The sequence below is a fragment of the Molossus molossus genome, unplaced genomic scaffold (assembly GCF_014108415.1).
Source record: "Molossus molossus isolate mMolMol1 unplaced genomic scaffold, mMolMol1.p scaffold_m16_p_12, whole genome shotgun sequence".
Classification (NCBI taxonomy): domain Eukaryota; kingdom Metazoa; phylum Chordata; class Mammalia; order Chiroptera; family Molossidae; genus Molossus; species Molossus molossus.
The window spans coordinates 89,116,714-89,132,110 of record NW_023425347.1 but is presented as its reverse complement, the minus strand read 5'-3'; the positions used below and the strand labels follow the sequence as shown (position 1 = coordinate 89,132,110).

At 34.1% G+C, this 15,397-nt stretch overlaps 1 protein-coding gene across 11 annotated transcripts in view; it reads right to left on the bottom strand.

Moving 5' to 3' along the window:
- Positions 1-5,600: 5,600 nt before the first annotated feature.
- The window catches only part of HNRNPR (heterogeneous nuclear ribonucleoprotein R), a 45,458-nt gene continuing 35,661 nt past the window's right edge, over positions 5,601-15,397 (bottom strand). For 6 of the 11 annotated variants that reach the window (XM_036255351.1, XM_036255353.1, XM_036255352.1 and 3 more), the window contains 3 exons: positions 13,577-13,726; positions 10,308-10,429; positions 8,875-10,164 (listed from right to left, as the gene is read on the bottom strand). In XM_036255351.1, the coding sequence (XP_036111244.1) occupies positions 9,552-10,164; positions 10,308-10,429; positions 13,577-13,726 (885 nt within the window). In that variant the 3' untranslated portion in view covers positions 8,875-9,551. Of the gene's footprint in view, positions 5,646-8,132; positions 8,183-8,874; positions 10,165-10,307; positions 10,430-13,576; positions 13,727-15,397 lie in introns of those variants that run through there. The other 5 variants (XM_036255359.1, XM_036255356.1, XM_036255358.1 and 2 more) reach the window with 5 other exon arrangements.

Below are 15,397 nucleotides of genomic sequence, written 5' to 3'. Positions count from 1 at the left end.
ATAAATGAATGATGGAAGAAAAATAAAACAAATGACAATTGAACTATCAACATAACACACACAAAAACACTTTAGCAATACACTTTAATCTAGAACAAAATTATTTTACTCTAAATTCGAATTAGGTTGGCTTTATTTCAGACATAACTTAAAGAGCTTTAAAGTACACATAAAATGTTAACAATTCTAACCACGGATTATTATTAGGCCTATTTCTAATCCAGCAGCTGTGAACAATGGAGGTAGAACAGGGTTCAAATCCTGGCTTTTTGTAACAAATGACTTAACTCAGTTTCTGAGTTCTTCATATGTAAAGTAGGGACAATACCACCTACCTTACAGGGTTGATGATTACATAATATACAGAATATAAAGCAATTCCTGAATACAGTGCCTAATACCTAGTCCTCACATCAGTTAGTAGATATTATAACCTACACCACTAGCAAACAGCAGAGTATTTGTTTTCCATACTTCATCGATATTTTTATTTTTCAAATTAAAGTTTTAGAGTTGAAAATCAGATAGTTTACCAGTTATCAGGGACTATTTCTAGCTCCCTTTTATAAAAATGGATATACCTGCCATTTCTATTCTTCAACAGCATCTCCCATCTTTGATCTTAATCCATGTTACTTTTAGTCATATAATGACGTTCTTCCTTAATGTGTACTTTGCTCTAATTAATGAATGTTAACTTTTTCTTTGCAAAGATATTTCAAAATGAAACAAACAAAAACACCACATGGGTATTTTTTAGTATCCTATTAACTTTTCCTTTCTTAGCTTTCAGGAGTTATTTTTATCTTTTATGACTTTTGTTGCAACCCGTTTTCTGATCTAATGCCTAAATAAACATGCCATGACATTTCCTCAGTGACCTGCTCTTTTTTTGTTTTGTTTTTCCTTCCTACTGTTATTTTCCACCAATTCCCTAAAACTGTAAAGCCTGTTTTTCTAAATGCATTTCATTTTCTTGCAGACTATGCTTCTAACCTTTCCATGGGATCCTACATACTATTAACTTTTGGGATAGCCTTTACCAAAATGTTAGTACCCTCCAACTAGATCGAACTAGACCACCTATATCCTGCAAATCATTGCCAATATCTGTTGTCGGTAACTTTTCCACTAAGGTCTATGCTCTGAAATGTCCCCAAAATGAGAGACAATCTATGACCTTGTCAGAAATGCAGACTCTTGTCCCACCTCAAATCCTTTGACTCAGAATCTGCTTAACAGAATCCCCCAGGGATTTACACCCACATTAAAATTTCAGAAAAATTGTTTAATGGTGAATTTGTGACATAAACAGTTAAATGAGAAAATTAAAATAATGACTACAAATTATTTCAAAATTATTTTGATATATGCAATAGATGCTCTCATTTAAACCGCACGCCCCACTCCCCTATTTTGGAAAGTCAAATAGAAATGACATCACAACTAATAAACATATACCTACATTACTCTTCATGATTTAAAAAGAAGTTCAGTAACAATATTTATTGTTGGTTGTTATTTAAATAAATCAAACTGTACATAGCTTATATTTAAATATGATTAATCTGGTAAGGTTCTACTTCTCAACAGGAAGCAAGAAAAGTTTCAGTATGACAAGCCAATTCTAAACATGTACCTTATATAACCAAAAATATTTAGTTATACCATAACTAGCCAGAAGTATACCCAAGTGCTTCTGATAAAACCAATTCAGGTACTTAAACAATAGCAAAACATTCATGACCTTGAATTAGTGATGAAAAAGGTATATGGTTTCTTTATGGGATAATAAGAAAAAAAGCAAAATATATAAACATAATTATAATCAATAGGTTCATATGAAAACATCTGTTTTGACAATATTTTGATCATTGTAAGACAAAATTTTCAAAATAGTGATTAACTGATAAAAACAGTAATAGTCTTTTAAAAGATACTAACCTTTGGGGGTTAAGAGTGAGGGAGGGTAGAAGAGGGCATGGAGGAGATAAATGGTGATGAATAAAATATAAATAAATAAATTATAATAACCTCTGATTAATCTATTTAAAAACTTAGGCAACTGAAATTTGCAGATTTAAAGGATTCCTGATTGAAGTATGAGATTAATGCCCCCGTCCACACCTGGTATAGGAATGTCTCTATAAATTCTATTAAAGTGTTTGATAATAGTACATGAAATCTTCAACCATGTAAAAATTTCACATTTAAGGAACTATTTTCCCCTTTACATATTTGAAAACGAAGGTTGAGCTCCTTTTTTTGCCAGTTACTATACTTGAAAATATTGATCTTCGCCTTTAACCCTGTAGAAAAGAATTTTAAAGTGACCAAACCTAGTGTTATTTTAAAAGGCACGACTAACTTGTATAATTTTGATTAATTTAACTTCGTGTCTGCTTTTAATAAATGGATGGGTAGGCTTAAAAATCACCCTTTGGGAATTTTAAGTGAAAAACACTTAAAATAAAACACTATTCTTGCTTATATTGTTTTTAAAGAAAATGCCTACACATGATCATGATTTCAGTCACAAATTTCAAGTCTAAATTAACAGAAATGTGATTTTTCATAGCTACAGGAAAGATATTCCCCTATCTGAATATAATACACCTGACAAGAAAATACCTAGTAAAATCTTATTTCTAAAAATAAACTAAATAAATGAAGGGCTTTCGGTAGAGTAAAAACACACCAATAGAGCCTTTGTTTAAAATCTTTGTCAGAAGCAACCCCCCTTTATTTTTGGAAAAAATATACCACAAATCTGTGAGCTGCTCCATCCCCATCTCCAGTTCTGCCAACACCTAAAGATAACCAAGTTTAGATTATTTTTGCTGTTGGAACATTCCTTTCTATCTGTGAGTGGCCTTTGATTTAGGGACAATAGGAAAACAACAGAAATAGTAAACTCTTTCTGGAAAATACTGGCCTTGGGGAAATCTTTTGTCTACCATTTCTTATCTCAAAACAATCACCTTTTCTTCTCCATAGCTCTCATTTATTTAACAGTCTTCATTCAAATGAGACAAGATAGACCATGTTACTACTCCTTATGAAGAGTTCCTTAATTTGTTTATAGATTATTGGGACATCACTTTTCTCCTTATCTTTGTTGTTATTAATGGTACAGTCTGCAAAGGAATGAGCACATTACTTCAATGAAACTTCCATTCTGAGTTGCAGGACTTCTACCTTTTTGACTAAAGGAACCAAGAACACCCCAAGAAAAAGAAGTCAAAAGAAAATCTACTGTATTAGGGCTCTCTTCAGGAGAATGAATCAGTATGAAAAGAGAAACCTTCATAAAGTTTACTGTCAGAAACAAAGAGGGGGCTTTCTCTGTGGTATTTCTTGTACATTGAAGCTATTACCTGTTGGTGCACCTAAACATAGCCTTCCTTAAATATTCCTTCATCACTTCTTCACTTCCTGGCCTGTCATTTCAATTGGTCAAGGACACTGGGGCAATAAAATGCTTACTGAAAGCATCATACAAGTGTTTCCCTTTGCCCACCGCTTTATGTTTTCTAGGATCATTTATAAAGTAGATATGCCACAATTTCATCAGAAAAAATTTATTGGCAGCCTGTTACACCAAAGCCAACATCTCTATCTGTAGACCCAGCTCTAAACTTCAGTAAAGCTACTTCCTGACACTTTAATAAACCCCCTCGAGTTCAGTCCTTTTAATTTTTACTATCTTACTGCTTTACTGCCTTCCCTCAAACAGGTGCCCAATCAAGTACTAAATCTGAGGACAGGAACTCCATTTGACTTCAAGTGTCAATTAGAGAACTAATGAATCTGATTTGCACAAACCCATCACACCCCACCCAAAATCACCAACACAACATTTTGAACATGTTAAATTTTATTAAAAATATTTAACATTGTACAAATATTCCAATACAGTTATGGTACCTGAACGCTGTACCAAAAGCATGATTTTTATTAAACTGCTGATCATATGGTCTTGCAAATGTTCCTATTTTAATATTCTCATGGTACTGTATGCATATGAGCAATGTAATGTTTGCAGGAGCTTTCATCTCAATTATAGAAAAATTCTTGTAACATAGTGCTAAACATCATAATAGGCATCATTAAAGTACAATTCTACCTATGTTATTGAACAAGCTACAGAAATCCCTTTTGTCCAACCATCATAAATGAGAAACCAAGATGTTCATGGGATCCTGGCAAAGTTGCTACATAAAAATCAAAGCCCTTATTTATATTTGAAGAATGTAAGTTTACCCCATAATGCCTCCTCCTTTTCTGGTCCCATGAAACGTATTTTGTTGTTAGTGCATAAAAGCCCAAAAATTTGCACTGCATTTTCCTTAACTTATATGAACTGCTCAAAACTACTTCAGTGTTCCTACTACTTACTATACAACTTCCCAAGGAGCACAGTGAGTGCAATCTTTAGAGTTCTACATTCTGATCTTTTCTATCACTGATACATGCATAAAATGTCTCAGAAGAGAACAAGTACCTTAACATAATGACACAATCACTAAAATTCTTAAATTATTTCACTACAGTAATGTTTAACTAGTCTACAGCAAGCCTAGACATAAGGGTTTACATTCATGACACCAACTAGCACATGTTTAACAACTAGTAGATTCTTTCTGGATTGATACACCCAACCAACCATGAACACCTAAGAATAGTGAGGAGGTTCTTCAGGCATAAAAATCCAAAATTACTTTTAATCAGTGCTTTTGTTATATTACATTTTTATATAATATGGTCAGAAATGCCTAGTTATTAAATTTAATTTCCTGAATTTATTCTTCATCATCAGAGAATCCCGTACTGACTATGAAAGATTTTAATCTTTAGCAATAATCTAAAAATTGACTTAATTCTACCAACACCTACTAATACCATCAGCTGTCCTAGATTTCAGCTGAAACACAAGTTGTTGATTAATATTTCACCTATGTATTTTCATCTTGACCCAAATTTATTATATCAAATGTATCTGAATACTGAGTCAACTATTGTTTTTCAAAATGCTATATTTTTAAGTTTCATTTTACAATGTTAAGATTTCTTTTGGAGGATTTTTAAAAATAATTTCTCCTACTGTTTAAACTCTCCATTCTATCAATACCTATTTTTACTAATATTAGTTTGCAATAAACATCTCTTAAGATGTGTTATATGCTAATATACCGAATAAAAATATAAATATAATGAAATTATTAGAGGGGTTGAAATCACAGTAAAGCAAATTTATTGTCTCTGCAAGAGACATTATTTGGAGTCTATCTTGTCAAGTGTCTATCCTGTTCACTTAAAATATACCCTGAGTATTTTATTACTTTATACTAGTAGGTCTTTCCTAATCATCTAGCAATTTGAGAATAAAAAGCATGAAGTACTTATTATATGTTCCTATTAAGAACAGAATTCTTTAAAGTCTTATTTTTTTCTACAAGGCCAACATAAATGCCCACTTATAGGATATGGGCCTTCTCCCACACTTAATGCCCCACTAAATAAAAAAAAAAATAGGAAAAAAAAAGTTCTTACCAACAATTCCACTGGTTATCGTCCCCAGCGAACCCCACCTAGCAAGTCGACATCATGACATGTCAGGTCAGGGCAGCCTCAACCTCGCTTCCCTGATAGTCAGGTGATAAAAGGAAGGAGTTAAAACAGGAAAAGTACACTTGCAGATTTCTGGATAACATCTGAAAATGATTAAAAAACAAAAACAAAACAAAAAACCCAGAGCTTCTGGTAACCTCTAAATAAAAAAAAAATATGTATACACATTTTAAAAGGAAAAAAAAACTCTACAAAGATTAACAGTAACTATTTCAAATTAAATATTTATATTTAAATTACTGACCCATACATTAAGTATGCAATATTTTTAAAGCTTGGTGTTTGCATTTCAAAAATAAGAACTAATCAACAAACTTCTAATGCAAAAGTAAACATGCCTGGTTAATGGATTTATCATTCTGGATTCTGTAGTCAGTCACCCAATCCACTGGCCTACTTAGAACAACTAAGTTAACAGAAGCTCTCATTCTTAGAGAAACATAAACACACTTATAAATCCAGTGCACTCTTTCTATAAGGCTTTTTTTCACAGCTCCCTGCTTAAGAGACTCCACATAATAAAAGACATCACTAATATTAACATTTTCCACATACTTCAATTGCTTTTCTTTTAAGAATACTGGATAGCTCAGTATAATAAAATTCTCTTTGGAAATTCAAAACAGCAAATTTTAACATAATTAGGAGTCTTTATAATAGACAATAGCCTTATAGCAAGTATTTACTGGAAGGGTTTGGTTTTACAAATAATACACAATTAATAAAACGTAGGTATGATTATCCAAATGGGCAGAAGGCAAATGATGTAATGAGTTTCAAGAATATTATATGGCTTTATGCTAGAAATGGAATTTTATATCTCTTCTCTTTTGGAATTTAAAATATATTTTTTTTTCATGCATGCTGACCTTTTAAAAAAAGAGGGTTAGCCTAAGTCAGATTTCAAAATCAAGTGATAGAAAAATTATTTATTAACAGAAAGCATTGGGCTTTCTTATGCAGAATAACCCCAGAAACTAAGAAAACTGAAAAATTATGCTGAACTCTTTTGTTTAAAAAAAACTACTACAGAACCATAGTAACTTAATTTCCATATTAGATGACCAAATAAACTTGGATTTATTAAAAATCTGGCAACTTATTAGAACATTTTTGCTTTTAAAAATTAAAACACTGTCATATAAATACATACATTTAAGCAACTGCTATAAATGAGTGATCAAATAAAAATTAGGATTCCATTATGGGGGAGGGGTATATTTATGCCAATTTCAGGAGGGTACCTAAAAAGAAGTCTATCTCAATATAAAGTAAAAATTTCCTAACACACATTACTATAGCAGGCTCATAAATAAAACCAAATTAATTAAGTTGGGGAGCAAAAAAGATGGCAGGAGTACAGAAAACCATTTCCCAGAACTCATCATTTGCAACTATTCAAAAAAAACAAAAAACAAAACTAATGCAATAAAGACCTTCCTCAACTATCATTTTGTAGGTTTATATATTAGAGTTGGGCTCTGAATCTATTTTTTCTGAATGCTGCTACAGCAATAGTTTACAAGACCTCAAGGGGAAAGCTCTAAAGTGAGACTTAATGTTTATAAAGTTACTTTTTAACTACTAAATAATTAGACATAAAAAAAACCTATAAAGCATTATTAGAGGAACATTTCTATATATATATTTTTAATTGGTGAGAATAAAACGTAATCTGCATTTAAAGAAAAAGATTTAATTTGCAATCCAAGTTTTGTTCTTGTTTTTGCTGGGATTTTGTTTTAGGGTGGGTGGGGGAAGCATAACAAATTACTTTCAGAATCACTTTTATTCCAAGTCTTAATTTTCTTCATGACAACTTTGTAGCTCATACCATCTAATTTTTACGAAATACAAACAACTCAAACTTTATTTGTAGACCCTTTCTTCATTCCAAGAAAAATCAGGGTTTTATTCAAGTCTCATTTAGATTTATAATTATAGCTTCAAGCTGTGCTGTCAGTTTAAAAGCAGTATTTAGAGAATGTTTGGTGTCTTTACTTTCATACATGGGCATTAAAAAAAATAAAAAACTGGATCTAAGCTTTATCAAATAAATACCCATGCTAACCTGAAACTATTTTAAAATTGACTATATAATACCTTTATCAATTTATAAAAATATAACAGGAATGTTAATAAGGCCGGTGAACTTACTATACTATCTAATTAGTGCAGTTTTAAAGCGAAATAAGATATACTGACTTTCACCAGCAAATATTAATTTTCTTACTCAAAATCGAGAAGCCATGAAACCCAAAATATAATCTAACCAAACTTGCAAAAAAATTAAGTGGCTTATAATTTTGAAACCTAATACTGCTGTTATAATAGACACCAAACAACAACAAAATAGGGTGTGTTGCTTTTAAATATTCCCCAATGGTTTAGTTTTATAATTTAAATACATTTAGACCCACCTAAGAACAAAACAGAAGGGAAAATTTTGCGGTAATTTCAAAGTAATCCAGATTTTTCTGCTCTGTAATGTTTGGATTCTTTTGTTCCTCTTATTCTCAAGCAAAACGGTCATTACAATAAATCAGAATTTCTAAAGGAAACAGGGAGAGATGTTATGACTTGGCCAACAAAAACTTTAGCCATTAGGGACAGTAAAAAAATAAGGGGTGTTAACAGAAAGTCAGAAGTATATTTACTAGATATTTTTAAGCCTCTCTTATAAGGCATGTGTTTCTCAAAGCAAATTTGCATAGCAATAGAAAATCATATTCCTGAATTAGTAACTGAAGTGGTAGTCCCAATCATGTATACTAAAGCTGAGTTTAGTCTGCAGTGCAACTGACGCCACAGTACTAACACTTTTTTCCTGTTACATACATTCACTTATCCAGCAAATAAGGTCTTCAGACAACAAATTATCCTTTATAGAAAGAATGTGGGTCAAAATAAATTGCAGTCTGCTTCCTTAACTGTACTTTAACACATTTATCCAATGCCTGCAAGAATGTTCAAAAGCTGTTGGATCTGCTTTATAAAAATAAGGATAAAAATCTCAAAATTAGAAGTATGAGAGAATACCAATCAATGAAGTGCTATTTGGAATAAATATTAGAATTTAGACTAATCCTTGGTCTGATAGCCACGATACATATTGGAATAGACAAGAAATTTTGCATGAATTTGATCACTCACATAGGCAGTTATAGTTTGAAAACAATATTCCTTGCAAGGATTACGAATAAAATAATGTTTTAGGACACAATTGAATTTGAAATAGTGATGTTTTGAATAGATTTTTTAGTTTTATTGAAATCTTACATGAACAAGAAATTGGAAATACAATCACATCAAAGAACAAATTGTCACGGCTTTGACGTTTAAGCCAAACAAATTTTGTAGGGCAGATTTCAAAAAGGTGTGAAGTTATAACAATTTAAAAACACAGTTAACCTACTTCTAAGAATGCAAAACATACAATCATAGGTTATTTTCAATACAAGAAAACTTAAATTTGTTTGCTTTAATTTCTTAAAACTACTAAGACAAAGCACTAGCTTGTATTTTTTATTTACAGCATACTCCATACTCCTATGTAATCTATCTCAAATTCAAAAAAAATGAAACTGTCCAAAACCAAAGGTTCTGCAAAATCATGATTTAACCGTGTGCTCAGCTTGTTTTGAAGCTAAAAATGAAGCCTGAAACGATAAAAGCATTGTAATCCCCAGAATAAGGGAACTCTGCAAGCCCATTAATGTCCAAGAGCATTTATGAAAAGAGAAAAAAATAAAAAGACTTGAGTATATACACAATAGTGAATTCTTCAGCCCAATACAAATGGCAGCAAACTGCTACTTAAAGATGAAACAGTTAAGCCAATTTTTTTTTTTTTTTTGAAGAATGTAGTAGATCTAGAGCCAATCGTGTCTTGCCAATATCATTTTCAAGCCCTCACTTGTCTATTTCCACTGTTGCCCATAAGTATCCTGATAAAATTCCTGGTTGTCATTATTGTAACCATAGTTACCAGAATAGTCACCACCTTGCTGAAGCGGCTGCTGAGCGATGGGTTGGGAACCCCAGTTCTGTTGGTTGTTGGTCTGACGGCGCTTGGAATCAGGTTGGTTGTACCCATCTGCTTTTCTCTTGCCTCCTACATTGCCCCCACGATTGCCCCGAGCTCCACGGGAACCACGGCCTCTCTGCTGTTGTGCAGGACCCCCTCTGCCACCCCTAGAGCCTCTTGGTGGTCCCAAAGGTGCCCCCCTCTGTGAATAGCCAGCTCTACCTCTTGGAGGTGGTGCTCCCCGCCCCCTTGGTGGTGGTGGAGCACCTCGCCCTCCCCTTCCTCCTCCTCTTCCTCTTACTGCATAGCCATCATCATAGCCGTAGTAGGGATCTTCATAGCCTCCACGATAGTCGTGATAATCATAACCATAGTAATCATCATAGTAATCTTCATAGCCATAGTAATCTGGAGGGTAGCCATATCCACCTCTCCCCCCACCACGACCCCGACCTCTAATTGGAGGTGGCATGCGAGGAGGAGGGTGATAGTAATAATCTTCATACCTAACAATGGAGGGAAGGGAGAAAAGAAAAACCAAATTAGTTTACTTTAAGATTCTTACTAATTTTGTTTTATTAACCTGATGTCCGCTATCAAGTTATTCTCTGTTCAAAGATGTACAGTATTTACTAAAATGCAGACTCACGCAGTACTTCTGGAGGCCTGTCTAGCAGCTTGACGTTCTTTCCTTTTCTTGTCTGGTGGCTTGGCTAAGACTATTTCAATTTCTTCCCCTTCTATTTCTTTGCCATTCATTTCATCCATGGCCTATGCAAAATTATAAAAATAATTACTTTTACAATTAACAGTACTTTAAAACATAACTACATAAACATATCTGTGCCTGTTAATACATTAATAAACAATCTACTTAAATATTTTAATCTGCAAAAGATGAATCTAGCCACAAAGTAAAAAAAAACACAAAGTACTTGTTTCTCTCGATCTTACCCTCTTATATGTAAACTATATCGAGAATAAAACTTATGTACTATTTTATTTAAAAGGTAAAAGAGTTGCCTATTGCTGTTCCTTAATTCCAAATAACTAACTCTTCAAAGCTTAGCCATACCAAAGAAGCAAATCCACATTATTGCCAGTATTGCCAACGTATCAGGATTCAAATATTTTAATTAACATATGGCATTCAACATGTAGGTCTTACATTGCTTTTCCATACAAATTTTAAAAATTTGAAAACAAATGAGGTTACTGATGAGGTTAGAATGCAATTCTAATTGCATGAGGTTAGTGCAATTCAATAGAAATTGACCAAAAAAAAAAGACCTAGGTTTCCCTCCCACCACTTAACCTGGAACATACTTTGACTACACAGTTAAAAGCACAGAGCTCAGAAAAAGCCTGGCCTAATGAAAGACTCAAGTACTCACCTGGAAGACAGTGATCAAAAGCATTCTATGCTCTAGTCCTTTATTTACGTTATTCCACCTAACAGCCCCTGACATACTTAAAGGTTCAGGTAGCTCAGTTAACAAAAATATCACCTCCTCACCACAGCCTTTCTATTTACCTATGTGATCTTTTCTTCTCTGGACATACATAAATGCTCTATCCATAAAGAGCATTTAGTGATTTATATGTATCTAGACAAAGATTAAATCCATCCTTCTCTAGATATGAATTTTCCTCCTTTACAACCTTAGCTTTTAGCGACATCAACTAAAGAAACTAAATGAGCCCAGCTGGTGTGGGTGTGGACTGAGCATCGTGTGAGAGGTCCCAGTTTGATTCTTGGTCAGGGCACATGCCGGGGTTGTGGGTTAAATCCCCAGTAGGGGGTGTACAGGAGGCAGCCAATCGATGTCTCTCACATAAATGTTTCTATCTCTTTCTCCCTTTCTCTCTCTTTAAAAAAACAAAACAAAACGAAACAAAATACAAATATTTTAAAAAGAAAAATTAAGTGAGGCTACAGAAGCTTCCGGGTCAAAACAAAAGAATGGAGCATCTAGTGGCTCATCTGGCTATACTGAAGAATGTGACTCGCAGCTGCTGAGCTAAAAATTTTATAATTTTAGACTTCTTTGGCAAACCACCCTACCAGTTTTTATACATCCCTGTTATTTAACCAACTAAATAAAAGGACTATTTAGAAAGTATAAATTTATTAGTTATCAGTGTTTCATACCATTGGTAATTTCAGAAGGCATACATTACATTCTGTACTAAGTTGCGAATTTTATAAGCAATAACGTTTAATTAATTAGCTGCCATCAAAAAGCAAACCAATAAATTCTAACCAGTCAAAGATTCTTCTATAAGGCACATTTATTTTATTTTATTTTTTATCCTCACCAGAGGACATTTTCCCATTTTTGGTTCAGACAGAGGGGGGAGGGAGAAAGAGGAAGAGAGAGAGAGAGAGAGAGAGAGAAACATTGACGTGAAAGGGACACATCGAGTGGTTGCCACCCCCATGACTCAACCAGGGCCGGGGACAAACTGCAACCCAGGTACGTGCCTTTAGCGGGAACCCAACCCAGGTCTCTCTGGACTGCAGGCCGATGCTCTAACCGCTGAGCCAAACCAGCCAGAGCGTCAGCCTGGGGTCTAGAGAGACCCAGGTTCGGTTCCCACTAAGGGCACGTACCTCGTTTGCAGTTTGTCCCCGGCCCTGGTTGGGTCATGGGGGTGGCAACCACTCGATGTGTCCCTTTCACGTCGATGGTTCTCTCTCCCCACTTCCTTCTCTCTCTAAAATCAACAAAGGGAAAAAAAAAATTTGGTTAAAAACAGTGAAGGCCTGGGGTGAGGCAGGGGCTGGGTGGAGGGGAGCAAAGGAGAGAAAAATGGAGGACACCGTAATACTGTCAACAAAAAATAACAAAAGCAAAAAAAAAACCACATACCCTGGGCGAAAAACAAAACTGCCCAACTAAGAGGTGGCACCACTCCACCAACAGAACATGTAGAAAAAGAACCAAGCCTGAGGTCACTGAGGATTTTGGATCCATCTTCCCAATTACAAAAAAGAAAAGCTTTAATTAAAAAGTATAAATTGGTTGTTAGACTGATGAACCTCAAAGGGAAGGGGGAAGAAGGAAGAGATTAAAAGAAAACTTACATGCATATATGCATAACCAATAGACACAGATAACAGTGTGAGGAAAGCAGGAAATGGGCGGGAGTGGGGAAGAGGAGGGTCAATGGGGGAATAAAGGGAGGACATCTGTAATACATTCAACAATAAAGGTAAGTTTTAAAAGAAAAAAGAAAAGCTGTATAATATTATCCATCTCCGTTCCCCACCCCACCATTGCCCAAGGAGAGATAACAAGAGGAAAAAAGAAACTGGAAATTTCACCCATCAAAAAACGGTGCCTATCCATTATTAACATAAAGCAGCAGAGTATACTTTTCATTACTATCATCAAGGAATTAATCAACTATTTTAATCAAGAAATATATCTATCAAAACTGGCAAAACACAGTCAATGCAATTAGAATTCTAAAATGACTAAAGACAAAAGTATGAAGAACCAACCATTAACTCAGAACACATCTACTAAATTAAATGGTGTTACTGTATGTGAAGTCAAATACACTACTCAATTTCTTTCAAAGGTCCACAAACCAAGGTAAACAAAGTAGTTAATTACTATACCTTGTAATATTTCAAGGCATCCTGCTATCAAAGCTTAGGTTTACAAAAATAGAGATTAAAAATAACTTGTCTGAGATCACAAATCCAGTAAGTAATAATCAGGCTTTGAAATATGATGGAGTCTTACTTGTTACACTACTGCCACTTCACAGAAATTATTAAAAGAAAGTTTCAGAGTTCGGCAAAACTTAAAACCAGTTTCATTTCAGTTTTTAAAGGCACTTTTATGTATTTATCAAGTTTCAACAGCAGAATTCAAATATCAATAAGCAAAATTTCAAAATTTCTACCTTAACAGCTGCTCCTCTGTCTTCAAAATGAACAAATGCATAATCTTTCAACTTCTTCACCCTTTCAAGTTTTCCAAATTCAGAAAATGACTTTTCCAGTATTTCTTCTGTCACTGTAGTGGCCAAGTTTCTCACAAATAAAACTTTCACCTAATACAACAAATATACAAAATAGGCATTGGCTACTTAATTTTAGCTGATCTTACATTAAATTATTTCTTCCTATCTTCATGCACAGGCTTTTTCCCTCTAAATCATTAAATGCTAAAAGTGCTATCATAGAAGGTATAAAAACTGCCAACAAAATGATTCTATTAGTTAACAATTTATATAAATATTGGTTTCCTCTCCTGTCCTATAATTCAAGTACCTAACACTGTGAATAGGACCTTCAAGAAAACAACACATAATTATTAAGTTAACTTACAAATTTAACATGATCCCTAAGTCTCCCTTAAAACAAGTTTTTCCGTTTTTTCCTGCTAGAACTGGATACACTGATTATAAAGTTCATAAGAAAAAATAAACAAGAATAGCCAGAAAAAAGATTTAAAAATTTAGAGACTAGCCCTATCAGATATAACACATCATAATGCTTAAATTACTGAAGCAGTGTAATCTTTATCTGGATAAAAATAAAAGCCGATCCACAACTCACATTATATATATAGCAGGAAAAACTTCAAATAGACAAAAACAAAAAAGGATGGTGGAAAAGGGGGAAACTAAAAGTATTAGAAGAAAATAATGTTGTATAATACATACTGGGGAAGGCTTTATGACTATAAAGGAGTGATGAATTAAACTACTAAAAATAAATGGCTTCTACATGGTAAAAAATACCATAGGCATGCCCAGGCTAGTTTGGCTCAGCAGTTAGAGCGTCGGCCTGCTGTCCAGAGATCCAGGTTCAGTTCCCACTTAGGGCTCGTACCTCGGTTGCAGTTTGTCCCTGGCCCTGGTTGGGTTGTGTGGGTGGCAACCACTCGATGTGTCCCTTTCACATCAATGTTTCTTTCTCTCTCTCTCTCCCCTTCCCACCACTCTATCTGAACAAAAAATGAAAAATGTACTCCTCGGGTGAGGATTAAAAAAAAAACAAAAACAAACCACAGGTAAAGTCAAAAACCAAATGACTTGTACAATAGAGTGACTCTTTTATATCAGAGATCCAGGAAAATAAGAAAAAAACCCAACAGAAAAACTGAACAGAATAATAGGCAAAATTCATAATTATATGGTTCATGCAAAAAAACACAAACACCCTAGCCAGTCTGGCTCAGCTGTTACAGTGTCAGCCCGAAGATGGAAGAGTCTCGGGTTCGTTCCCCAGTCAAGGGCATGTACCTTGGTGGCAGGTTTGATTCCTGGGCTAATCAGGGTCATACAGGAGGCAACCAATGGATGTGTCTCTCACATTGATGCTTCTCTCTCCCTCCCTCCTTTCCACTCTCTAAAAATCAATGGAAAAGTATCATTGGGTGAGGGAAAAAAACAAAACACACAAAAGACCCTTAAACTCATGCATACAAGGAGAAGAAAATCTTAATGGCTTTGAGATACCATCTGTTATCAAACTGGCAAAATCCAAAAGTTTAACCATACATTATTTTTTGACAAGGAAGAGAAAAATAGGTCTCCTATATTTCATTGGTAGAAGAGTAAAATGGTTCACTCCACCTCCCAAAGAGGGGAATATGGTAACTTAGTAATAACAAATGCATTTACCCTTTGGCTACAATTCTATCTCTGAGAATCGATCCTACAAATATATCTGCACTTGTTTTAATTGACATGACACAAGCTTATTCATTACAGAAA